The 27,817-nt window shown below is 37.6% G+C and overlaps 1 protein-coding gene across 2 annotated transcripts; it reads right to left on the bottom strand.

Moving 5' to 3' along the window:
* Positions 1-26,770, bottom strand: GTPBP10 (GTP binding protein 10; the record flags this gene model as incomplete). Of its 2 annotated transcripts, XM_084229307.1 has the most annotated exons (10): positions 1-263; positions 3,839-3,962; positions 6,564-6,641; positions 7,162-7,269; positions 12,390-12,442; positions 14,120-14,193; positions 18,174-18,312; positions 19,255-19,352; positions 22,984-23,177; positions 26,738-26,770. In XM_084229307.1, 10 exons carry the CDS (start codon positions 26,768-26,770, stop codon positions 1-3), a joined length of 1,164 nt encoding a protein of 387 aa, XP_084085433.1. The 2 variants fall into 2 exon arrangements, with proteins under 2 accessions (XP_084085433.1, XP_084085434.1); XM_084229308.1 differs by lacking the exons at positions 18,174-18,312; positions 19,255-19,352.
* Positions 26,771-27,817: the final 1,047 nt, after the last annotated feature.

Here is a 27,817-nt window from a genome sequence, read left to right as displayed (position 1 = left end):
TTAAATTATATCCATTCTGGAACTAGTAGTAGCACTCTTTGATGGTGGCTCACTATAAGATATTGTTTTGGAAGTCTGTAAATTAAGCAACTGTTTCTGATGGTATGAATCATTTTCCTGGTCAGCTTGCTCATCCAGTGATTGTCTTATACTGTCCTTCAATTTGTCAATTCCTTCTCCAGTAATTGCAGAAATAGGGATGATATGCTGGAATTTCATGGTCCTTTCTGGAATCAATTTTTTTTCAAATAAATGTAAAAAGTCTGCAACAAAGAATACAAAACTAAGTTGATTTTCACTTTCTTTGAAAATAAGTCAAAACTGCAAGGAATGGGAAATTTAGGATTTTTAATTCCCTTTTTCCTTCTCTCTAATACTCATATCTTTACCTTTTAGCTAGTGTTCTTAGCACATGACAGATGCTTAGTAAATATTTTTTTTACAATTTTTTAAAAACTTATATCTTTTACATCATTGTGTATTCCTTGTAGAAGTCCCACCACCAAATCACCTGTGAACAATCACCATAGTCCTTCGTGTTCTTCTCTCCCCTGTTTCGATCCCTCTTCCTCCCCACCCTCACAGAATGTCTCTTATTTATGGTTGCCTGCTAGTTTTGTTGTTTTATTATTATTCCCCCCCCATCCCTTATTTGGTTCCCCTATATTCCTCCTCTAAGTGAAACCATTCGATATTTTTCTTTTTCCCTCTGGCTTATTTCACTGAGCATGATCCCTTCTAGCTCCATCCATGTTGCTGTGAATGGCATGAGTTTATCTTTTTTGATTGCAAAATATTTGTTAAATTATGATATTTAAAACCAAATGAAGTATAAATAAAATATGAATCAGAGAAGATGATTTACACATAGAAACAATAAATGTTGCTTTTGAGAAGAGTTCAATAAAATGAGGCAACATAGGTGCTCTTAAAGGATCTTTCTATAAAAATAACATAATTCGGGGCCTCCCTGGTGGTACAAGGGGTTAAAATGCAGAACTATGAAGCTATCCGCAGCCACTGCAGCATGAGTTCCATTCCAGGCCAGGGAGGTGATCCACATGGCACAGCAGACATCTCCTGACTCACCCGCTGCTCCCCTCAGCAGTGTATTTCAGTCAATCCGCCTGTTCTGTTCCCCACTCTGTCTCTGGTGAATCCTCTCACCCCCCGCACCTCTGGCCTGTACCCCAGTTCTTATATGTATAAATAAATCTTTAAAAAAAATAATATCATTCATGATTTGGCATGTCCTAGCTTGCTTCAATATACTGATAGCCTTTAACTGCCCTCAAGGACAGACTTAACATTAGTGAAAGGAGTCATACTAAAATTGAAAGCGTATGAGAGATTTCAAGGGCAGTTCATTTCAGATGACTCCAATCTATCACTCCACAAAGCTTGACAGCTGTTATATTACTTTTTCATTTACCCTGACACTAAGGTGGTAGGAGGTAGGATGACATACTGATGGGATGGGTTAAAATATGTACTGAAAAGGCTGAAATGAAAGATTAAATAAGCCAAAATGGAGCTTGATTTCTTTTTTTTTTATTAAATAATAAATTTTATTTTTATATTCCCCATACAATTGCAACCCCCCCATTCTGACCCCAATCCCTCCCCTCCCGCCCCTCACCCCCCAATAAGTTTCTCTGGTTCATAGTTTTTTGTTGATTTTGATTTTCACTTTCTTATATTCATTTTCCTGGTCCCTTATTTAAGTTTTCTAGATTCCTGCTATGAGTGAGACCATCCGGTATTTTTCTTTTTCTTTTTGGCTTATTTCGCTGAGCATGATCCCTTCCAGCGCCATCCATGTTGCTACAAATTGCATGTGTTTATCTTTTTTGAATGCTGAGTAATATTCCATGGTATATATGTACCACATCTTCTTGATCCAGTCATCTATTTTTGGGCATTTGGGCTGTTTCCAAAGCTTAGCTATTGTAAATAGTGCTGCTATAAACATAGGGGTGCAGGTGTTCTTTGGAATTGATGTTTCTGTGTCCTTTGGGTAAATACCTAGGAGTGGAATTGCTGGATCATATGGAAGCTCTATGTTTAGTAGGTCCAGAAATCTCCACACAGCTCTCCATAGTGGTTGGACCAGTTTGCACTCCCACCAACAGTGCAGAAGAGTTAATGGAGCTTGATTTCTGAGATTCATATGTTCCAAAGGAAATTCAGAGGCTAATCAGGAACGATCACTGATCGCTGTGGGTGCTGTATTTTGTTTGATGACAATCCAGAATAGCTACAAACTTCTAAGTTAACCTCCCTTCTGCTACCTCAACTGAAAAGGTCCTTTTCTGCATAATCTATTAGCAAACAGATCCAATGACTTTAATATAACATAATTTAAAGGGAATATTTATGTCTCAATGTAAATTATTAACTCAAGGACAGCCCCAATACGTAAACTATATAGGGGAAAGATTTTGAGGGAAGAAAGGATCTTCTGGTGTCACCTTCTGGTCCTAGTATACTATTGGGCATTATTGCCAAGGATAAAAAGAGATAAATTACTTTTTAAATTGGAGAAAGTACCATTTAAACACTTTAGACAGGGCCTCCCAGGTGGCGCAGCTGTTGAGCGCTGGGTTGCGAAGCTGCCCACAGCCTCTATGGTGCCAGTTCGATCCCCGGCTGCTCCCCGGCCACTGGAGGAGGGTCCCGCATGGCGCGCAGACCTCTCCTGCCGCCCGCTGCTCCCCTCAGCAGTGTACTTTGGTCCTTCTGCCTGCTCTGCTCCCCGCTCTGGCTCTGGTGAGTTCTCTCACCCTCCCACGCTTCTGACTGTACCCAGTGCATGTATAAACAAAACAAACAAATAAATAAATAAAAACATGCCTCTATTTAAAAAAAAAAAAAAAAACACTTTAGACATTTACCATCCTACTTTTCCTCATTTTAATGCGAAGTCATCTACTAATCTCAGAAAAATGAAAGCATCAGCACTAGAGGATAGTGTTCTGCAAAGGTCAATATCTAAAACTGTGGAGAATCCCTCTAAGTTCCTTTACAAAAAGTGGTTCATTTAGGAACGAATTTCAAACAAATGAATCCCTTAGGAGTAACAGAATCTATCATTCAATGTGACATATACACAGATACTCCAGTTGTTTTGAAGTTTTAGAAAATCTGTGTATTTTGGAGATCAAGAGAGCTCACATTGCAAAGATAGATACAAGTTGGAACTATTAACTCTGTTTTTAAATTTCTGGTGTACTAAGGGAATGAAGTTCTAGAACTTGTGATATGCATTAAAGTGAAAGACTTCACAGGTAGATGCTGACTTTTTAAAAATTCTGACTCAAACCCCATTAACTTTTTTTTAAATATTTATTTATTTATGCATACAAGAGCTGGGGTATAGGCCAGAGATGTGGTGGGTGAGAGGATTCACAAGAGACAGAGTGGGGAGCAAAACTGGCAGATTTACTGAAATACACTGCTAAGGGGAGCAGCGGGCGAGCCGGGAGAGGTCTGCTGCTCCATGTGGGTCACCTTCCTGGCTGTAACTGCTTCATAGTGCAGCCGTTTAACCCCTTGCGCCATCAGGGAGGCGCTCCCCCCCATTAATTTTTTGAGTCCATTTTTAGTTTTACTTCTTCATGAAGATTAACCTTAGTTCAATTAATTTTTCTTTTGTCTCCTCTTACTATTCATATGATTTATTTTGAAACCTGAGAATTATTATAATGTTATTTAAATGATATGTGTTCTTTCTTTAAACATATGTATTTTTAAAGAGTAGCAACTGTCAGTTTTCTTTTCCACTGATTACTGAACTTAGCATTCTCGGTACATTGCAAGTTTTCACTAAATTGTTTACCTTTAGGATTCTGGAGTTGATTCATCAGTACATGGAATTTATCTTGGGCATCTGGCAAGTCCATTTTATTAACTGCTAGAAGTGCAGGTTTTGTCTGAAGGTCCTCTTTGTACATTTCTAACTCCTTTAAATAAAAAAGAGAAAAAAACAAATAATTTTATTAAAATATTTATATAAATCACCTACTTGGTAATGTGTTTCTTTACTTTATAGACCAGAGTAATCTAGAGTCCACTCGCATCTCCAATGCAATAAATCCCAACAACCACAAAACTAATTAACAAAGTAAATTCAGAAAATGCTTCCTAGTTAGTTCATATGTTAATATATTTTAGTTCACATGACATCTTGAAATAGTTATGACTTTGTACCTAGAGTCAAATGTGGACTTCTGTTAAGTACATAAGTGAATGCATAAGTGAATAATGACAGTCTAATGTTATACCTATATTTTTCTTGGAGAAAGTACATGTGCTTAGGAATAGTTTCTTAGATAAAATACCAAAAGCACAAGCAAAAGAAAAAAATAAATGGGATTTCATCAAAATTTAAAATTTTGTGTTTCAAAGGGTATCATAAAGAGAGTGAGAAGACAACTCAGAGAATGGGAGAAAATATTTGCAAATAATGTATCTGATTCAACAAAAAGACAAACATTCCAACTAAAAAATGGGCAAAGAATATGAACAGACATTTCTCCAAAGACATACAAATGGCTGATAAGCACACAAAAAGATGATTGTCATTAGTCACTAGAGAAAGAAAATCAAAAACCATAATGAAATACCACAATATCACCGCCAGGAATGCAAAAATTAATAAAATAGATAATAATAAATGGTAACATTGATGTGGAAAAACTGGAATCCTCATACTAGTGGGGCTGTAAAATGGGGTAATGGTGCAGCCACAATGAAAACTAGTTTGGCAGTTCTGTCAAACACATGGTTAACATATTATCTAGCAATCCCACTCCATAGGTATTAGATACCCATGAAAAATGAAAACATGTTCATATAAAACCTGTACATAAATGTTCCCAGCACTATTATTCTTTTATTTTTTTTAAAGATTTATTTATTTATTTATACAAGCACTGGGTACAGTCAGAAGCGCGGGAGGGTGAGAGAATCTACCAGAGCCAGAGCGGGGAACAGAACAGGCAGACTGACGAAATACACTGCTGAGGGGAGCAGCGGGCACGGCAGGAGAGGTCTGTCGCGCCAGGTGGGAACCTCCCTGGTGGCCAGGGATTGAACCGGCGCTGAGGCATCTTCGCAGCCCAGCGCTCAACCGCTGTGCCACCAGGGGAGGCCCAGCCCAGCACTATTATTCTAATGGGCAAAAAGTGTCAAAGAAAATAAGATATACAGGGCCTCCCTGGTGGCTCAGTGGTTGAGCGCTGGGTTGCGAAGCTGCCCGCAGCCTCTGCGGCACTGGTCCGATCCCCAGCTGCTCCCCGGCCACCAGAGGAGGGTCCCACATGGCGTGCAGACCTCTCCTGCTGCCCGCTGCTCCCCTCAGCAGTGTACTTCAGTCCTTCTGCCTGCTCTGCTCCCTGCTCTGGTCCTGGTGAATTCTATCACCCTCCCACACTTCTGACTGTACCCAGTGCATGTATAAACAAAACAAACAAAAAAATAAATAAATAAATAAAACATGCCTCTATAAAAAAAAAATAATAATAATAAAAGAACTTAAAAAAAAAAAAAGAAAATAGGATATACAAAGTCCTAGAGGTAAGTGACCTCTAAGTTGCTTTGAAGTGTATTAGACAGTAATCATATGGTTGAATAATAGAATTTAGGGTGGAGATGGATTTACCAGGCAGGCACAAACCTTGCCAGACCACATAAACCATGTTCAGATTAGAATTTAACCAAATAGCAATGGGGGACCATCGAAGTGTTTTAGGCAAGGAACAAAGATCATCTTAGCTCTTTTATAAAGGTTGTTCTAGCTGCCACATAAAAACAGATTAGAGAAGAGAGACTGGAAGTAGGGAGATCAGACAGAAGGGACTTACAACTACTATAATGATTATAATAATGAAAATGAAGACAAGTAGATGGATTTCAGAGAGATTTAGGATATAAAACTGACTGGGCTTGAAGTGGTTAGAGAGAAGGAAAGACCACCACCCAGATTTCTGGCTTCCATACTCAGTACTAAGTTCTGGTAGAGACCAGAGAATTAAAAAAAATTTTTTGTAATGAGTTCAGTTTTAGATATATTAAGTTTGAGGGGGCAGATGAGACATCCGATTAAAGATACCCAATAGGAAGTGGGTCTAAAGCACAACAAAAAAATCTGGTTATCAGACAATGATTTGACAGTCAGTAGTCTGAACAGCATCTGAAAGCTACTTAAAGAGTGAGTAGAAAACTAAGAAGTAGATTGAAAAATAGAGAAGTAAAACCAATTTATGAAACCAGGAACGGAGAATGTTTCAAGAAGAAATAACCACTGTCTCAAAGTTTAAGCAAAATAACGTCTGAGAAGGGATTTTTTTAAATTAAGGAGGGTTTTATTGATTATAATAATTTGAGGAGCAAGTGAGTATTGAGAATCTAAAAACGGCAAGTTTAGATAATTCTTAAATTGACACTAAACCTTTAAAAAAAAGGAGGTGGAGTATATATTTAATTATTACATGTTAATTCATATAGTTCTACTTGTCTATATACTAGACTAGATGCAGCATACACTGAAACAGAAGACCTACTTTTGTAAGCAGTATTATGGTTTCAAAGGCAGTTCTGTATTCAGTTTTGGAAGAAAGCTGAAAACCAGAAATATCGACCTAAAAAAAGGGAAAGAGTCTTTAACATGAGAACAGTTATACATTTCTATGTTTGAAACGTCTTAATTCTCTCAAGCTAAAACCATTTCTTAATCTATATTGTTAATTTAAAAATTCAAAATGAATCAGAGAAATTGAAGTGAGAATTTTTCTGATAAAATGGCAATCATTAATAAAATGAGAAAACAGTATAGATAATTTACACTGATACAAACAATTTCATATGTAACTAGAGTGCCAAAGAAAGATACTATACAATATCGCAGTATGTCAAAAACCTTAAGGATTTAAACCTTTACTAGTATGGTCAAAATTACATCTGATATAATAAAAAATTCCACATCCATCCTTTTATTATAAATAAAGATTACTTACTGTATTTGACTCCCCATCTAAACAGACTTAATGGACTAAAATATGCTACTACTTTAAATCTTATTATAAAAAAGGCATCTAGGAAAAATAAATTCATTGATTTTCATATTCATTTGAACATTACATTGGTATGCATATGACTTACAACAAAAAGTAGTTGTCTGGTTCTTTCGATATGCTTCAGGAATTTGTGGCCCATTCCTTTGTTCATATGTGCTCCTTCTATTAAACCAGGAAGATCAGCCACTGATATCTAATACAAAGTAAAATGATTTGATAAAAGAATATATGAGAACCACAACCATGATCATATTATCAAATTTTCATATTTCAAATATAAACAGTCCCTAATTTGTGATTACCACAACATCTTGGTAAAGCCAATATACCTTTAGAACAAAATTAATGTATTAAAAATAAAAATTCTTTGTTCACAGAAATGAGTCCCATTTTTACTTATTAATACAACAGTTTTTTTGGGATTAGTTTAACATTCATTGATCACATAAATTATCTTTGGAATTCTATAAATTATCTTGTTTAATGATCTTTTCATCGATTTTCAACTTTTAAATCTAAATTCTTAGAAGTTTATAAGTATATTAGTTCAGTTCATTTAAAAATTAGGTCTATAGTTTTCACCTTTAAATTTTAAGTTTTACATTGATTCAAAAGAACACCTGTACCCTTATGTTTACTGCAGCACTATTTAATATGGTAAAAACCTGGAAGATGTGATATATATACACACAATGGAATATTACTCAGCAATCAAAAAAGATAAACTTATGCCATTCACAGCAATGTGGATAGAGCTAGAAGGAAGTATGCTCAGTAAAATAAATCAGAAGGAGAAAGAAAAATATTGGATGGTTTCACTTATAGGAGAAATATAGGGCAACCAAATAAGACGTCAGTGTAAAAAAAAAAAAACAGTAACAATACAAAACAAACAAAACAAAAAGAGACAATTATAAACCAGAGACATCATGCAGGGGAGGAGGAGGGAGAGGGATCAGAAGGAGGGAGGGAGGAGCACAGGGGACTATGCTGATGGTGCACGGGTGCACTGGTGAAGGAAATTCTATGGGGACTACACCTGTGGGAGAGGGTGAAAGCAAATATTGTTTAAAAATGAACAATGAGGCCTCCTTGGTAGCCCAAGGGGTTAAGCACCGCACTATGAAGCAATCCACAGCCTCTGCAGCACGAGTTTGATCCCCGGCAGGCTAGGAAGAAACCCACATGGTGAGGCAGATCTCTCCTCTGCTGTCACCTAGGCAGTCACCTCTCCTCTCACCTAGGCAGTCTCACCTGCTGCTCCCCTCAGCAGTGTGTTTCACTCAGTCTGCCTATTCTCTGGTGGATCCTCTCACCCCACGCATCTCTGGCCTGTACCCCAGCTCTTGTATGTGTAAATAAATAAATGTGTTTAAAAAAATGAACAATGATGTGAAAAATAAATAATTGAAAATAAAATACTGCCAAAAAAATTTTTAAGTTTTAATGTGTAATTGATTTTTCGCACCATTGCTCCTATTCCACCAAGAGGATTATTGACCATTCTTAAAAAGTAAAGGATATAGGGCCTCCCCAATGGCTCAGCGGGTTGAACGCAGCACTATGAAGCTGTCCGCAGCCTCTGCAGCATGCCCAGCTGGCCAGGGAAATACCCACAAGGCGTGGCAGACCTCTCCTGTCTCACCCACCGCTCCCCTCAGCAGTGCTTTCTATCCGTCTGTCTGTTCTACGCCCCGCTCTGTCTTTGGTGAATCCTCTCACCCTCCTGCGTCTCTGGCCTATACCCAAGCTCTTGTATAAATAAATAAAATTTAAAAAAAGAAGTAAAGCATCTAGCATTCTAAAATTCCTTTTGGGGCCTCCCCAGGAGGTACAGGTGGTTGAGCACCGTGCTGTGAAGCTGTCCGCAGCCTCTGCAGCACCGGTTCGAACCCAGCCGGCTGGTGAGGGTCCTACATGGCGTGGCAGACCTCTCCTGTTTCGCCCGCTGCTCCCCTCAGCAGTGTGTTTTGTTGCCAGTCTGCCTGTTCTGTTACCCGCTCTGTCTGTGGTGAATCCTCTCACCCTGTCTGTGGTGAATCCTCTCACCCTCCCCGCATGTCTGGCCTGTACCCTGGTTCTTGTATAAAATAAATCTTTAAAAAAATAAATAAAATAAAATTCCTTTTGGAGATCCTAAGATTTACGAACCATCACTCTACACTGTGGTTTTCTAATCTCACTATACATCAGAATCACCTAGTGAACTTTATTATAAACTACTGATCCCCAGGGTCCTATCCACAAGAGATAAGGTCTCAAATCCCTGGACTCAGCTTCATTTATCATTACTATTCTTAAGCCAATAATTCTGATGTGCAGTAAGGAATGAGAAGCACTGCTCTACACTCACTGCCCTATGTGGACAAGGAATTCTGAGTCTCAAAGGAAGTTGTAGCTATGTGACAAAGCAGTGTATACAACAGAGATCTCACATCCTGAAATTTTCCTTGGAAGTTCTCTACTGATTTAAGAATTACAATGTTCTCCTTTCCCCTAAATATTGTTCTCTATATTCATATTATCCTATGTTTACATTTTACTTAATATTCTATGTAACTGTTGAAATCTTCATATTTTTTACTGTCATGCCACTATTATAATCAAATAAAAATCTTTCATCTCTTGAATTTTGTCATAGGATTCAATGAAACTACAATGGGCCTCCCTGGCAGCGCAGGGGGTTGAGCGCAGCACTGCAAAGCTGTCCATGGCCTCTGCAGTGCGAGTTCGATCCTGGGAAGGCTGGGGAGCAACCCGTATGACACAGCAGAACTCTCCTGCCTCGCCTGCTGCTCCCCTAAGCAGTGTATTTTGCTACATCTGCCTGTTCTGCTCCCTGCTCTCTCTGGTGAGTCTTCTCACCCCCTGCAATTCTGGCCTGTACCCCACTTCTTAAAAAAAAAATGAAACTACAGTGACACATATTATCATCCTAAGTCCATACTTTATATTACGGTTTCACTCTTGGTGTTGTGTACTCCATGAGTTTTGATAAATGTAGAACATTTATCAACTATTATGTATCAGTACACCAGAATAGTTGTATTAATCTAAAACTCCTCTGTGCTTTGCTGGTTCATTCCATACTTTCCCAATTCTTGGCAACCACTGATATTTTAGCTATTTCCTTAGCTTTGCTTTTGATCCCCGGAATGTTGTAAAGTTGGAATCATATAGTACATAGCCTTCTCACATTGAACTTCACTCAGTAATAAACATCTAAAATTCCTCATGTCGGAGGCCTCCCTAGTGGTGCAGGGGTTAAGTCTCAGCGCTACCAGGCTATCACCGGCCACTTCAACATGAGTTGGATCCCAGGCCAGGAAGCAAAGCTGAACCATGGCACAGCAGACCTCTCCTGTCTTGCCCACTGCTCCCTTCAGCACTGTATTTCAGTAGATCTGCCTGTTCTCCCTACTGTCTCTGGTGAATCCTCTTACCCCCCGACCCCCACCTCCGGCCTAGACTCCAGTTTGTGTATGTATAAATAAATAAAATAAATCTTTAAAAATAAAATTCCTTATGTCTTTTCATGACTAAACAGATCATTTCTTTTTAGTGCTAACTATTACATGTCTTGATATACTATAGTTTATCCACTCATCTATTAATGTCTGGTTGCTTCCAAGTTTTGGTAGTTGGAACTTTGGTTCCAAGTTTTTGTAAAATAAAGCTGCTACAAATCCATGTACAAGTTTTTGTATGGATGTAAATTTTCCACTCATTTGGGTAAATACATATACCCAGACTTCAAAGTACACTATAAAACTATAGCAATCAAAACAGTATGGTATTGGAATAGAAAGAGACATCCGGCCCAAAGGGATGAGGCCCAGAAGTCAATCCAACTTATAAGGAAAGATATTTATGACAAAGGAGTGAAGAATATGCAATGGAGGAAGGAGAGTCTCTTCAACAAATGGTTCTGAGAAAATAAAGAGTACATGCAAAACAATGAAACTAGGCCACTACCTCACAGCATCCACAAAAATTTTAATTTAAAATGGATCAAACACTAGGATGTGAGATCTGTAACCATAAAATACATAGAAAAAGGAACATAGGCAAATTACTCTGAAATATTGGCTTCAGAGATTTCTTTGGAGCTATGCCTACAATAGCAAGGGGAACAAAAGAAAAATTAACAAATGGGACTATATCAAATTAAAAAGCTTTTACACAGTAAAAGAACTATCATTAAAATGAAAAGACATCTTACTAAATGGGAGAAAATATTTGCACATCATACATCCCACAAGAAACTAATATCAAAGATCTACAAAGAACTCATACAACTCAACAAAAGAAAACCAACTGTTCTCCAAAGACAACATACTGATGACCAACAGGCATATGGAAAATACTCATCATCACTTATGATCAAAGAAATACAAATCCAAACTAAATGATATAGCACTTCACACCTGTTGAGAATGGTCCATGCCAAAACTACCAGAAACAAGTGTTGGTGATAGAGTGGAGAAAAATGAACCCTCATCTACTGTTGGTGGGAATGTAGACTGGTTCAGCTCCTATGGAAAAACAGTAAGGAGCCTCCTCAAATATTAAAAAAATAGATTTACCATATGATCCAGCAATTCTACTTCTTGGTATCTATCCAAAGAATGCAAAGACACTAATTTGAAGGAATACATGCACTCCTATGTTCACTGCAGCACTATTTACAATAGCAAAGTTATGGAAATACCTAACTGTCCAAAAACACAAGTAAATTAAAAAGATGTGGTATATACACACAATGAATATTGCTCAACCATTAAAAAAAAAAAAAAGAGATGAAATCTTGCCATTTTTGACAACATGAACAGACCAGGCAAGGATTATGAAAGGTGAAGTAAGTCAGAAGGACAAATACCAGGTGGAATATAGAGAAAACAGGGAGGACACCAAAACAAACCTAGAAATCTGACTATAGAATTGAGGTTGAAAGATGGAAGGGAGCCAAGGGTGTAAGGGGCCAGTATACTACTGTGGAAGATTATTAGTGCTCTGGCTCTCTCACATCTGCAGAGCTGTGAATCTATATCCCTATATCATATACAGTATTATAAACCAATTTAACTTTAATAATAATACATTTTTTAAAAAGTTTATTATATGATTTTTCATTATAATGAAAATTTTTCATTATCACTCAGCAGAATTTATTTGATCATGTTTTCACTTATCATAAAATCTTGCCATTTCTTTCCCTCTAACACCACAGAAACATTTGAATATTACAAAATTCAAATACAAAAAGCAAGTACTTTTACTTCTATTGAAGGATCTTATTTTAAAAATACCTACCTGTTTGAAGTCTTCATACATTATCTTTCCAAGTTCAGGTTTTAATGTTGTAACTGAAGGAAAAAAATACAAACAACAATAAAGGTAAGGTTAGAATGATTAACTCTCAAATTTCTTACGCATTATGTATAAAATAAACAGTATCACTTTTCTGTGAATAATTCAGATTATGTTCTCACTTATTGAAATGGAAGCTAAAACTGGTTTCTATAATATATACTTGAAAAATGACAAATATATTTTTATAATTTTTGTAGGCCTAGGTCTAATTAGTTACTGGGTCTCAAAGTTTCTCTATTGCATTTCAAAGAGCATGATAAAGATGTCAGGGTATGAGAATTTAATTTTCTATCACTGGGTCTGTAGAAACATTTGAGTCTTTTCTCATTCGGTTTCGTTAAGCCTCACCAATCCTGCACTAGTCTTCTTGGGACTTATTACTAGCTTCTTTTTCCCTTCTCAGGAGTCTCCTGCATTATAACAATAAATAATAGCCACAATATTTATAAGTGCAAAATTAACTCTAATTCATTAGAATCTAATTTTAGAATGCCTTCATTTTACTTATGAGGTTGACATCATTCTATGTCTCCCTGTTTAATGACTACAGAAATTCTATCATATCATTCCCTACTTAATCTAGTTATTACAAGTCTACTATCTTTTCTACTCTGACCCACTTATGTCCCACACCAATCCCTTTTCTTTTTGATATGCAGAGATCTTTTTGAAAAGTGTATTAAATCATTTATCCCTTGTTTAAAAGGTTATCAGCTGCTTATAAGATATAATAATCTTGAACTTAGTGAAAGAATTTAATGGTTACCAGAGTGAATAGAGGAAAGGTAAAGGCAATCAGGGAGAGTAGCAGAGGGGGTATTGGAACTAGTGGCATGGCGGAGGGTGAGTACAACATGTGCAAAAATGTACCCCCCAAATTAAACATGTTTTAAATTATAAAAAAATAAAAACAGGTAACTGTTACTTGAAAAAACAAGATATAAAATCAAATGCAACCTATATTGCTTATATGACATGGTCTCTACCTACATTTCCAGGCTCATCTTGATTTCCTCATGTTCCCAGACACATTAATCTACTCACTGCCACCACAGAATCTTTGTGAAATTCTTTTCCTATAAAAGACCTTTCACCTCTTTTCCTATAATGGACCTTTCCACTATCTGTTACTGATTAACTCATATTTATTCTTCCTATCTCACCCCTGGCATCACAGTTCCCCAAAGAAATGTACAGCAATAACCTATGTACTTTAATAGAATCATATTCCCTTATATTCATTATGATATATGTGCCTTCTGCCACTAGTCTGTAAGCTCAGTGAAAGTCAGAATAGTATCCATTCCTGCTTACCAGTCTTTCTAACCCCAGAATCTATTGTGGGTATCAGAGATAAATAATTGTTAAATGAATGACGGAATTCACCTCTGCCTTCTTATTATTTGTCACATTGCTTGATAAAGGGAGGTGCTCATAACACCATAGCTAAACCAAATAAATGATTATGCAACAGAGAACTAAGGCAACAAAGTGTCTAACCAGCAGTAGGTGCTTTGCTGAGGGCTAAAGAGGTGTCAAAGGTAATTGGCAATATATGTATACTATCCGTGAAGTTTTCAAACTAAGGTTACCCTCAGAGTTTTCATATTCAGAAAAAGATCTCTTTTAAAATTTACCTCTATACATTAAAATATACAAGTTACACTTACATGCGTAATCTGCAATTGCAGGTTTTGCATGAGAAATTTTACTTAGCAAAGAAGATTTTCCAGCATTTGGGAATCTGAAATGAAAAAATAAAATTATGTAAATAAGTATCATTATTATTATTAATACTTGCTATGTCTGAATTCAAAACATTTCACAGGAAAGGTTTAATGACCTGAATATTTCTGGGATTAAGAGTAGGATATAAATATAAAATAAACTTCAAAATTTTAAACATAAAGAAGGTTTATGAAAAAGCTAGGAACACTCATTGTGGACATTCATTTCAGTACTGAAATACTAAAACACTGAAGATGTTTCAATATTGAGAAAGTAAATAATTCAAGTTATATTTTTAAAAAGTTAAGTATCATAAAAAAAAGACATAAAAATACTTGCAATTTGCTATTTTTAGCAAAATACTGACAGCTATTACTCATATTGTTTTATGGTTTAAAAAAATGGACAATTCCAAACATACACAAACATAGACTTCTTTGGGGAATGTGATGCTAGGACTGAGATATGAAGAATAAACATGAGTTGACAGACAGTGATAGTCAAGGATGTTTTAGTCAAAAGAAACAGCATGTAAACAAAGGTTCTGTTGATGAAATGGGGTAGATGCATCTAGAGAACACACATTAATGAATCCCACTTAGCTGTGACCCCATTTCAACCGATATTAATACAATTGCAACACAGCTTTTAAAAGTGAATTTATTTGCATAGGGACCCAAATAAGATCCATGTATTAGACTGGTGGATTTGTCTCTTAAATTTCTCTTGGCATAGCTTCCCAATCATCTTGTTTTTCTTTGCAATTTTATTTTTAAAGAAATGGGGTCATTTTTCCTGTAGAGTTTCTCTTTTACAATCTGTTTTTTTCTTTAGGCACCCCTTGATGTCATTTAATGTGTTCCTCTGTCCTGGATTTTCCATAAATCAGTAAGATATAAAGCTTTGATCAGATTCAGGATTGTTTCTTTTTTTTTTTTCCTGAAAGATGGTTGGCCTCTTTTTTAAATCGAATGATATAAGTTGAACACCTTTCAAGGTTGCACTGCAATCTTCTCAACTAATTTCCTGTTGTTAGGCATTTAGGCTATTTTGCTATTATATAGATTGTTGCAAAAAATGTCCATACAGCTGAAAGACATATAATGATCCTACCAAAGAGAGGTAGGATTAATAAGCAACTATTTTTTTTCTTTCTGCAAATGACAATTGTTATTTCATATTTTTTCAAAAAAATTTAAACACTGCAGTGACTATCCCTGAACCTCTTACACATACCTTTAAACTCTTAGTGGAATTCTAAATGAAGAAATAGTGGATTAAAATATATGCTCATTTTAAAAGCTTTGATTTGATTACTAAAGGCCAACCATGCATGAAAGGCCAACCATGCATGAATAAAAGTACAAGGAATGGAAGTCACTTAAGACATGACTTTCTAAATTTCATTCAGATATTTTCATTAAGTTTACTCAACAAATGGGAATGTAAACTGGTGTAGCCACTATGGAAAATAGTATGATAGTTCCTCAAAAACATTGAAAATAGATCTATCATATCATCCAGAAAACTTCACTTCTGGACATTTATCTGAGGAAAACAAAAACATTAACTTAAAAGTATGTAAGTATCCCCATCACTGCAGCATTATTTACAATACAAAGACATGAAACATAATTGTCCATCAGGGGATGAATGGATAAAGCAAATATGATTATTTATACACACACACACACACACAGAGCACAATATTATTCAGCCATAACAAAAAGATATCTTCCCATTTGCAATCATATGGATATACACTGAGGGCTCCCACTGGAAACCTCAGGTCACAGAGAAGCAGGAAAAGCTCTGATTGAATCATTGGTGCCACAAGCAGCAGAGTCTCTGGCCAATTTCACAAAAGCCACATTTTAAGGTAGGCTGTGTTAGGCTATTGTAGCAATCATTCTGCAATATATACAATATGACATTATGTTGTAAACCTGAAAGTAATATTAGTCAATTATAGTTTAAAAAAAAAGTTTACCCAACAAATAAGTGAACACTGACTTGTTACAAGCAATATAGCAGGCATCAGAAATAAAGCAATTAATGAGATAAAGGAGGAGAGTGAGAGAAAAAGAAAGAGAGGGGTGAGATCAGAGTGAGGAGAGAGAATGGACTATGGAAGGACTATGGGTGCTTTGGTGGTGAGTTTACTATGGAGACAACACCTGAAAGGGGGATCCTATAGTTCTAAATACTAACAAGGATGTAAACCAATGGTAAATCAATAAAAACAAAAACAAATTTAAAAAAACATTAAAACAAAAATAAATTTTTGATTCGTTTATTGTTGACTATAATTTCAAACTCACTTCTGAAAAGCTTAACAGTTCATGACAATTAGTCTCCAAAAGACTGGCAATATAATGATGACAGCAGCCACCCTTTATTCACTAAGCTTTCATAAATCCAAGGCATGCATTATGTTGCAAACGTATCTTACTCATCAAATAACATTTTAAACTGAGAACTATCTCCAACCACCATTAAAGATAAGAAAACAGATATAGAAAGAACATATAACTTAACTAAGACTATCTAGGCAGCCTTCAGAGGATTTGAGATGCTAACACAAATAGTCTCAATGGAATCCCCAATGTCAACATCACCTTTATTTCTCAGCCTTGCTAGGCTCTTCTTAGTATGTAAAGACATCCCCACGGAACTTGAAGTTCATTTTTATACCAAATGAGATTGTGAATGGCTGGATTCTAAGTCTTATCCACAAAATCCTATTAAATTCATAATATTCCTGAAAAATATGTAGTATTACATCACCGATATGTTTATGTTTCATAATCATATTTTATTGGAAAAAATTAAATGTGAATGATAAGCTTGAATGCCAGGATCCCATCTTTCCCTATTAAAACTTGAACTATGGGCCTCCCTGGTGGCGCAGGCGGTTGAGCACCGCACTGTGAAGCTGTCCGCACCCTCTGCAGCACGGGTTTGATCCCGGTCGGCCGGTGAGAATCCCACATGGTGTGGCAGACCTCTCCTGCCTCGCTCACTGCTCCCCTCAAAAAAAAAAAAAAAATTAAAAAAAAAAACAAAAACTTGAGCTAGAATGGAGTCACGCTGAGGACTAAGTCAATGCTGATAAGATAGGTGAGGAAGGCTAGAGAGATGATGAGGAAAAAAGAGATGAAAAGAGCTTAGAAGAAAAGTTATGGGAAGACAAGAAATAGATCTGGCAGTCTGGAATAATGCAGCAATAAGGCAATTTTCTCTACCTTTTCCTTAGACCTGACATTTGATGACTTGTGTAACGCAGTAGGGCAGGGAAGGGGAAATGTAATGTTGAAGTTTTTCCTTATTTTATTTACTACATGTCATGCTATCTAACTTACTCCAGCTGGTGTCAACACTACAAGCCCTCCAGCTAAACAACACTGATGGAAGAATGGAAGTAGGTGAAAAGGACAATATCATAAAATATGCAGTACCACAAATAGACAGATCCTAAGCACAACATGACCAATAGGGAAAGAGTCATAGCAGGATCCAACTCAGTGATCAATAGTGAGTAAGTCTGATATTTGAGACATCTGTAACAGCCTTTAGTCATCTGATTAATGACAACTCATTACCTCTATTAATACTTGTAAACTTTCTCGATTACTTTTTCCCTTTTTCTTTGTATACATCTTCTTGATGTGGTCTGTTTGGGTTTTTTATTTTATTCCGTAACATCCGGTTATGGTCTATTCTCTTCATACACTACTAAACATGATTGATTTTTTTCTTTCTTTATTCATTCTCTAACATTTCTACTGGTCTATTCGATCACTATGATCTTTGGCAAATGAGTAGTAGCTATGAAACTATATGTTGGCAATATGAAAATAACGACATATATTCTCAAAATACACAATGCACAAATTCCATAAAATAAAGTTGTTTCCAAATTACTACTTCCATTAATTTCCTATTCATGAGCTATCTCTCCAAAAGTATTAAAATAAAAATTAAAATGCTACTTACCCCACTAGACCTACATCAGCTATCAGTTTAAGATCAAGGTGAATTATTCGTTTCTGGCCTTTCATTGGTAGGAAATTTGTAAGTAATTTACCACCAAGACCTCCTTGAGCTACCAAAAGTCTATCTTTTTCTTTATTGACTTCTCCTTTAAAAAGAAAGATTAGAGCAAATGTTAGTAAGTGGAAGTAATCATGAGTGATTTTTGCTGCAGAAATAGATACCAGAAAATTCCAATTCACAAATCCAAATGGCTAAACAATAGGATTTGTTTCTATTAAAAGTTTGACTCTGGAAAAACAAGTTTCTAAGTGATTGAAAAAGACTAGTCAAGTGTTTTAAAACCAGTAAATACTCCTATCTTTAAAATAATCTTGAGGGGCGTCCCTGGGCGCAAGGGGTTAAGACGCAACCTAAGAAGCTATCCGCAGCCTCTGCAGCATGAGTTCGATCCCCTGGGCGGCCAGGGAGCAACCCACATGGTGCAGCAGACCTCTCCCGGCTTGCCCGCTGCTCCCGTCAGCAGTGTATTTCAGTCAATCTGCCTGTTCTGTTCCCCAACCTGTCTCTGGTGAATCCTCTCACCCCCCACATCTCTGGCCTGTACCCCACCTCTTGCATGCATAAATAAATCTTTAAAAAAAAAAATCTTGAGGGCATCCCCGGGTGGCGCAGGGGTTGAGCGCTGGGCTGCGAAGCTGCCCACAGCCTCAGCAGCACCAGTTCGATCCCCAGCCACTGGCGAGGGTCCCACATGGTGCGCAGACCTCTCCTGCCGTGCCCGCTGCTCCCCTCAGCAGTGTATTTCTTTGTCAGCCTGCCTGTTCTGTTCCCCGCTCTGGCTCTGGTGAATTCTCTCACCCTCCTGCGCTTCTGACTGTACCCAGTACTTGTATAAATAAATAAATCTTTAAAAAAAAATCTTGAATCTAGCAGTTAATTTTGAGTAACTTTTATATAAAGTTTTAAAAAGCACTTTTATAAGTTAGCAATGGAAAGGGTAATGTTTTTTTAAAAAATTCAAAACTCAAAAAAATTACTCCCCCAAATGTCCAATTTTTCACGACCTCAGAATCTAAAGTACACTCACCTATAATTTTACCATCTTCATCAGTTATTGAGATACCCACAGGTACAGGAATTTCACAATCTTTTCCTTTGGAGCCTTTTAGTGCACTAACCCTACAAAAATTAAGCCAAATTAAAATAACAACAATACCCTAAATGGAATAATTTATATTCAAGCAAGTTTAATGATTCACCAAGAATACTACTGACCAACTCATCTAATGCAGATGTTAAATAATCAAAGAGTAGAGGAAAAATAAAATAATCCCTAATTATTTATTTTAGAGTATCACATCCCAAAGAAAATAATATGAAGTAATGATTTAAGATACCAAGATAACCACAGTCGCGGTAACTCATAATTAACAAAAATATTGTACACTTGATTATAGAGATCATTGCCACAACACAAATAAAATTCAAATTCTTCCTCCCCTACCCTACCTACCACAACACCAAGTCTCTCTTGGCTCTACATTTTGCTTCATCCCTTCTGTTTCCTCCCCTGAAATATTGGTGAATAACAGAATTTCACACTCAACCCCTTCCTCCTCTGTAACCCACTTCCCCTGGTTCATGCATATGATAAACAATACCATGACTCTAACTAGACCATACTCTAAACCACAAAACATTTATTTCCAGGGCTTGCTGGATATGTCCAAAGTTCCCTTAAACACCCTTACTCTACAACCCAGTAGCCATTTTCTTTCTATGATCTTTCTCAGAGAATGGTACTATCAAATTAGCACTACTCAAGTCAAACCAGGAGTCAACCTTTATTTCTCATTCTCCAATACTGCATCATTCACTAAATTTTACTTTTCTAACATGATTGAATCCATCCATTTATGTCAATCCAATTCATTCATTCAACTAATGTTACTGAGTATCTTACTATGTGCCAATCATGTACTAGATGTATGACATAAAAGGTTTAAAATGAATACATTCCCTGCCTTCATGAAAGTTATAGTAGTCTCGTAGGAGAACAGATGTTAATCAAACAGATGAAAAATATAAAATAATAACTGTGGCAAGTCTTATTAAGGAGAGCCTATATATTTGGGTGGGTATGAGAATTCTGACCTAGGTGAGAGAAATCAGCAGTCTTGAGCTTAAAACTAAGGGATGAATAGGTTCCATTTGGGCAGAGTGGAGAAAAAAGCACTGTAGGAATAACATGAAGAAATATGCAATGATAAAAGACAAATACCAGTGATAAAAGACTATAAAAAAGGCAGTATAGCTGGAATTCAGCAAACACATAATTAGAGAAGATGAGACCCAAAAGATACGCAGTAGACTTTAATTCAGACTATCAGTATTTCTGAAATACTACAGTATTCACCAAGTGATCTCGTCTCCAGTCTCAATCACCTCTAATTACTCCTTATTTAGCCATCTCTAGAGTGATTTTTCTAAAACACCAATTTATTTAATGTCAGTTGCCTATGTAAAATCCTTTAATATTCCCCGTTACTCTAAGATAATATTAAACATTCTTTAACATTGTGTATCAGGCTCTTTGTGATCCAACTACAATGTCTTTATTTCACAAAATGCCACTCCGCTTGTACCATGGTTATGCTGGAAATCACTATGATTTCACTTAATAGGATGTTCCATCTTAATCCAGGTCATATATAAATATGTACTGTGCATGTACATGCATGAGGGAGCACATGCGTGAACACACACACACACACACACACACACTTTGCCAACACAACCTTTCTTGCCTTGATTTCTAGCAAAGTCCTATATGCCTTTCAAGCTTAATTCAAGCACCATTTCCAAAATACAGGTAGCTGAGGAAGACATTAATTTCAGATAACTAGTAACATCTACTAACATCAGAATACTTTTGTTCATCATAAAACCATGTCCCAGCTAAACTGACTTAAATGCTTGACACAATAATCAAATACCACTTCAATTATTTTAAAATTATTTCAATTATTTCAAAATATCTTAAAGGTATTTTGAGACTGAAGCAGTAATTATTTTTTAATAAAATAGTTTAATACAAAGTTTACCAGTCATAACAAATAAGAATGAAAATTAAGTCTTGTCTCTATATTCTAAAATATGCAATACAAAATCCCACAGAGAACATACTATTTAAGTCTTTGTTAAAAATTTGAAATTAGGGCCTCCCCAGTGGCGCAGAGGTTGAGCGCTGGGTTGCGAAGCTGCCCGCAGCCTCTGCAGCGCCGGTTCAATCCCCAGCTGCACCCCGGCCACTGGAGGAGGGTCCCACATGGCGCGCAGACCTCTCTTGCCGCCCGCTGCTCCCCTCAGCAGTGCACTTCAGTCCTTCTGCCTGCTCTGCTCCCTGCTCTGGCTCTGGTGAATTCTCTCACCCTCCCGCGCTTCTGACTGTACCCAATGCTTATATAAATAAATAAATAAATCTTAAAAAAAAAAAAAACTCCCAGACATTTAAAAAAAAAAATTGAAATTATACACCATCTTTTATAAATAATTGCAACACAGAATGAGGTTGGAACTACAGCAACATAACCTTTCAAAACAAATAGTAAAATAACTTTTGTTTTTACTTCAGGATGAAAAATTCTGTTCTTTCCTACCCGTAACACCAAAATGAAAATAATAATAATAATAACAGGCCCAATGGACAATGATGGAAGAGCATAAGTGGTTTGGTGGTCGCTGTGGGTTGGTAACATACATCTGAAGAAATGTGAACCTATATCTCTGAATCATAAACAATGTTGTAAACCAATGTTACCTTAATAAAAAAAATAACATTCTGAACTCAAAACTTTTACTATTAAAATTCTAAAAATCACAGGGCTCTCAAATTTGCCCAATAAAATGTTTCTTTTTTTTTTAAGATTTATTTTTATGCATACAAGAACTGGGGTACAGATCAGAGGTTCAGGGGGTATGAGGGGTAAGAGGATTCACCAGAGACAGAGTAGGGAACAGAACACACAGATTAACTGAAATACACTGCTGAGGGGAGCAGCAGGTGAGTCAGGAGAGGTCTGCTGCACCATGTGGGTTGCTCCCTGGCTGGGGATCGAACTCGTGCTGCAGTGGCTGCGGTTAGCTTCATAGGTTGCATCTTAACCACTTGCGCCACCAGGAAGGCCCCCAATAAAATGTTTCTAATCATAATAATCATAAAACAAAAATACTCAAATGAAATTTTTTTTTAGTTTTTACAAGGATTCCTTTATCAGCAGGTGATGCTGCTGAATATTTTGTTATCTTAGTTGGAAGTGGGACATTTGGGAGAATAAAAAATTTAAAAGCGGGCCTCCCTGGTGGTGCAGCAGTTGAGCGCTGGGCTGCGAAGCTGCAGCCTCTGCAGTGCTGGTTAGATCCCCGGCCACCGGGCGAGGGTCCCACATGGTGCACAGACCTCTCCTCCCAGGCCCACTACTCCCCTCAGCAGTGTACTTCGGTCCTTCTGCCTGTTCTGCTCCCCACTCTGGCTCTGGTGAATTCACTCACCTTCCCGCGCTTCTGACTGTACCCAGTGCTTGTATAAATAAATAAATCTTAAAAAAAAAAAATTTAAAAGCGAAAAACTCCAAAACATTTCTTTCTACCTACAGGTTATCTTTACTAGACTTGAAACAAATATTGCAGACTTTTGCCCAGTTACAAACAAAGGAATTAACTTCAAATTACCAATTTTAGCTTCCAACTTTTTTTGTCTTCCAGGAGAGATTAATTTTACAAAACCAAAAGTCATTCAGTAAATGCTTACCGACTATTTGCTCCTTCTCCGGCCACAAATCGCTTCTTAGGGTATTTGTCTTTAAGTTGTTTTAAAGTCATTTTGTTGTGAGCAACAACCCAGACGTCACCACCTTTTCCACCTTCTCCACCTAAACGAGGGTAACCCATTCCACCAGTTCCTCCCCTGGCGAAAACTCTTAGGTTATCGATGAAGTTTGCATACTGAAAAGACAGAGAGAGAGAAAGAAAGAGAGAGAGAAAGAGAGAATATTTGTATATCAAACGTGCTTCCAGATTTATAACTCCTTCCTAGTTCTTTCCTGTCACTGAGCTCCTTTTAAAAAAAACCCTCAATAGTCACATTCTGTAGCCAAATTTATAGTCACTTCCTGTTTGACCTCTGATAAAAATATTAGTTGTCCTACTTATCCAAATGTCCCTGTGATCGGCCACTTTTCAATCTTGACTTTCTCCCTGTGGGTGTTCTTTGCCTGTAGCAGTAGATATCACCTCGATGAGATATTCCATCAAATATGTTGGACATCGGGCCTCCCCGGTGGCACAGTGGTTGAGTGCTGGGTTGCAAAGATGCCCGCAGCCTCTGCAGTGCCGGTTCGATCCCTGGTTGCTCCCCGGCCACTGGAGGAGGGTCCTGCATGGCGCTCAGACCTCTCCTGCCGCCCGCTGCTCCCCTCAGCAGTGTACTTCGGTCCTTCTGCCTGCTCTGCTCCCTGCTCTGGCTCTGGTGAATTCACTCACCCTCCCGCGCTTCTGACTGTACCCAGTGCTTGTATAAATAAATAAATAAATCTTTAAAAAAAAAAAAAAAGTTGGACATCTCCAACAGGATGTAAGCCTAACTGTCTAAAACTAAGAACAAGATCTGTATTTAATTTCTTAACATATTAGTTGAAAGGATAATAGTCATGTCAAACACAGCACATTAACATGACAAAAACAAACTTTTCCCAGGTAAAATTGTTCCCCTATTGCTCTCTCAAATGATGGAAACATACTTTATCTATTCATTGAGGACACCTATGGAATCTTTGAACAAACCTGCTTCTTTCTGTGAAGGCTTAGCTCTCCTTTCTGGTACAACTGCCATAGTATCTTCACCATAACATTAATTCCTAACTTGTCTTTTTAGTTCAATCATATCTTCTTCAATACATCCTTTGTTCTGCTGCATGAGCTATTTTTCTGAAAATGGATCTGATCTCCAGTTATATTTCTCCTTTACTCAAAACCCAACCATGTTTTTTTGTTTGCTTTTTGCTGTTTATTACAGAAAGTCTAAAATTCTGAGTATTGGGCCTCCCTGATGGCACAAGGGGTTAAGCACCACACTATGAAGCAATCCGCAGCCTCTGCAGCACGAGTTTGATCCCCGACTGGCCAGGAAGCAACCCACATGGCACAACCCCGTCTCGCCCGCTGCTCCCCTCAGCAGTGTATTTCAGTCAGTCTGCCTGTTCTGTTCTCCACTCTGTCTCTGGTGAATTCTCTCACCCCCCACATCTCTGGCCTGTACCCCAGCTGTTATATGCATAAGTAAATCTTTCAAAATAAATAAATAAAATTCTGAGTATTATTCAAAGCTTTTAATGTACCCTTCTAGTTTCATTTTCATTCATTGAGCCCCTCCTTCTTCTCTTCCTCTTTGCTCTACTGTCATGTCTCCATGGCACTCTACTCAGTGCTCTTCCTTTACTTATAATGCCATTTGTTCTTTTCTATCACAAAACCTCCTAAATCTATTTTCTAATGTCTTTCTTTTTTTAAAAAGATTTATTTATTTATGAGATATTCAATCAAATGTTGGCCATCTCCAACAGGATGTAAGCCTAACTGTCTAAAACAACTGAGAGCAAGATCTGTATTTAATTTCTTAATGTATTAGTTGAAAGGATAATAGTCATGTCAAACACAGCACATTAACATGACAAGAACTGGGGTACAGGCCAGAGATGTGGGAGGTGAGAGGACTTATCAGAGAGAGTGGGGAACAGAACAGGCAGATCAACTGAAATACACTGCTGAGGGGAGCAGCGGGTGAGTCAGGAGAGGTCTGCTGCACCGTGTGGGTAGCTCCCTGGCCGGGGATCGAACTGGTACTGCAGTGGCTGCAGATAGCTTCATAGGTTGCATCTTAACCCCTTGCGCCACCAGGGAGGCCCTTTAATGTCTTCCTTAATTCCTCTAATCAATAATCAACACTTATTGGTGACTTGTCTACATTCTTTCAGCAGAAGAGTTGTATCTCTATTATTACACCTTTTACGTTTCATAGTGGATTTAGTATTTACTTCTGTTTCCCTCATTAAGTTAAGAACTTCTTGCAGGTCCAGATCCTATGTATGAACCTTCCAGACCAGCAAAATCCCTTATAGAATAATCTCTCAAAACTCACAATTTTTACTTTTTTTGTCATTTAAGATAGCTGTATCAAAAGCATCTGGGAACTTTCTTCCGAATACATACACTCCACTGACCTTTCTGATAAGAAAAGGTGATGAAGGTGGGTCAAGCCAGCAAGCATATTTGGCTAAAATTCCATTGGTAATTCTGAGGCAGTCTAGATCTGAGATTGTAGTAGACAGGATAAGAATACAGCAAAGATGCAAAGTGTAGGTTTCCATTTGTGTATGCAAATGCAGTCATGAAATAGTGTTGTAAGGAAATAGGATGGGAATAATATATAATAGATGAACTTGAGAGCTAACTAGAATATTTTTCCCTGGGTTGAAGTACTTGAAGTTTGTCTGGGAGGCTAGATCAAAAATGCATCACAGGTAGAGTGAAGAGATAAAACTCTCCTGGCAAACAACACTGATTGGAAGAGAGTGTTCAAGGCAGTAAAGCAACACAAGCAATTTTTCATTACCTATTCACAAAGAAATAGTAATTTATTTTTTAGCTGAGAATTAGTTACCTCACAAGTCCCTTTCCTTTTGACTATTTTCTGGAAAATAGTTAGGTAAAGTATAATTTTACTCAAAGTACAATTTTACCATGCCTTTCCTCTGATAAAAAGAACACCTCTATTTTTAAAGAGCCATTCAGTGTGACACATTCTATACTGCTCTAGATTCATGAGATTCGGAGGTCTTAGGAACCAAACTTAAAAATATCTAATCTTGCTTTTACCAGTGTCAAAACTATGACACTGGTAGGTTTCAAAAAACATTTCCAATAGGTTTCTAAAGAATTAAAAAACAAAACAAAACCTGAAGCAGCTGTAAATTTCTTACAGAAACGATTCTTAAAACCAGCACTGCACACACAAAAAAATCTGACTTCCTGCGAGAAGGCTAGCGAATGACATATTTTTGTTCACTGATGAAAAAGTCATCTTTTAGAAAACTCTGAAAAACAATGCACTGGAGGAAAACAGTAAGAACGGGCTACAGATATAGTACATTATTTGAATCAAGAGGAAAAATTAGCTTTACTCTAAGTATACCATATCGCATATATAAACAAACGACAGGTAGCTGTCCCAGCTCTTCATCCCACGTGCACACGCACAATTCTCCTGAAAAATCTCAACCCCTACCCCAGCCAAACACCCGTCCTAACCATACTATTGGCGCCCCTCACAGGACAAGTCAGACGACGCGAGGGGCAGAGAGGAGAGAATTATGGTACAATCAAGCAAGAAAGAGGCCTCAAGGAAGAAAAAGTGGGGAGAGAGGGAAACGAAGACAAATCCAAGCCCTCAAGTGGGGCTCCCGACACCCCGCCATCGGGTCGTAGGGCGAGGGGCCCTGGTCACAGACCTTTCTCAAAAACACGCAACTGCAGTGTACCATGACAGCGACGGGCTAGGAGTCCCTCTCGTGGGAGCTGCACACGCAGCAGCCCCGCGCGGCTTTTTAACGTCATCTCCAGCCGCTGACGTTACTTTCCCAGGGCGCGCGCTACGGAGACGGACGCATGCGCCGTGTAGTGCACTTGCAAGGGGCCCGCTGGCGCGTGCGCAGTGCAATGTGTCCAATGGGAGGTGGAAGAAAACGACCTCTGTTTAGAGTTAAAACAGCGGAAAATTCTGCGAAGATGCCGACAGGCTGCGAGGCTAGGGGCGATGGGATGCAATGTGGTTGCCGTAGAAACCACCATTTTGAGTGAACAACACTGGAGCCTGAACTTCCTTGGACGAATTTTTATACTGGTTGGGGAAACCAAAGGTACTAGTCTTTCAGTGATGCAGAGTAAGCAAAAAGCAAAAAAAAAAAAAAAAAAAAAAAAAAAAAACCTCCGACTGTAAACCAAAGGCATAAAAAACACGGAAATTCGCTAGTTTTGCGTATCTCTAGTAAAAGCAATGAATTTAAAACTCAAGACACGAATAATACGAATGGTTAGGAGCTGAAATCTGTACGAATTTCATTATGTTTAGTAGGAAAGGGAACTTGACTTTCAACTTTTTGTTAAAGAGTAGCTTCCTGCAGTCGAATAGATGAGTCTTTATCCTGCTCTCATTGAAAGTATGTTTTTGCGAGAATTAGAGATGGCCTTTCCTCAGCCTGTTAAGGACCAGCAGGGCCAGAGAGCTCAGTCCACTGTCTTCAGTTCCTCCCCGCAGGTCCTCATTCAGGGACAAATGTCTACAGCCAGACTCGGAGGCGCTGCACTACACGACCGGTCTTTCTTAACCACCAAGACTGTTAATTTCTGGAATCTTTTTCACATTTCCATTACTTATGACAGTGATTACTTGAAAATACATGATATGAAAACTGTCCCTCTCTGTCTTAATTCCTTGCTGCTGCTAAACCTTCTTACCAATCAGCAAGGCTTTATTTTGTTGGTTTTTTTAAATTTTTTCTAAATTTCATCACTTTTTAAAATCTCTCATT

The sequence above is a fragment of the Talpa europaea genome (assembly GCF_964194135.1).
Source record: "Talpa europaea genome assembly, chromosome: 3".
NCBI classification, from domain to species: domain Eukaryota; kingdom Metazoa; phylum Chordata; class Mammalia; order Eulipotyphla; family Talpidae; genus Talpa; species Talpa europaea.
The sequence above is the reverse complement of the archived record's forward strand: the minus strand, read 5'-3'. Positions and strand labels throughout refer to the sequence as shown.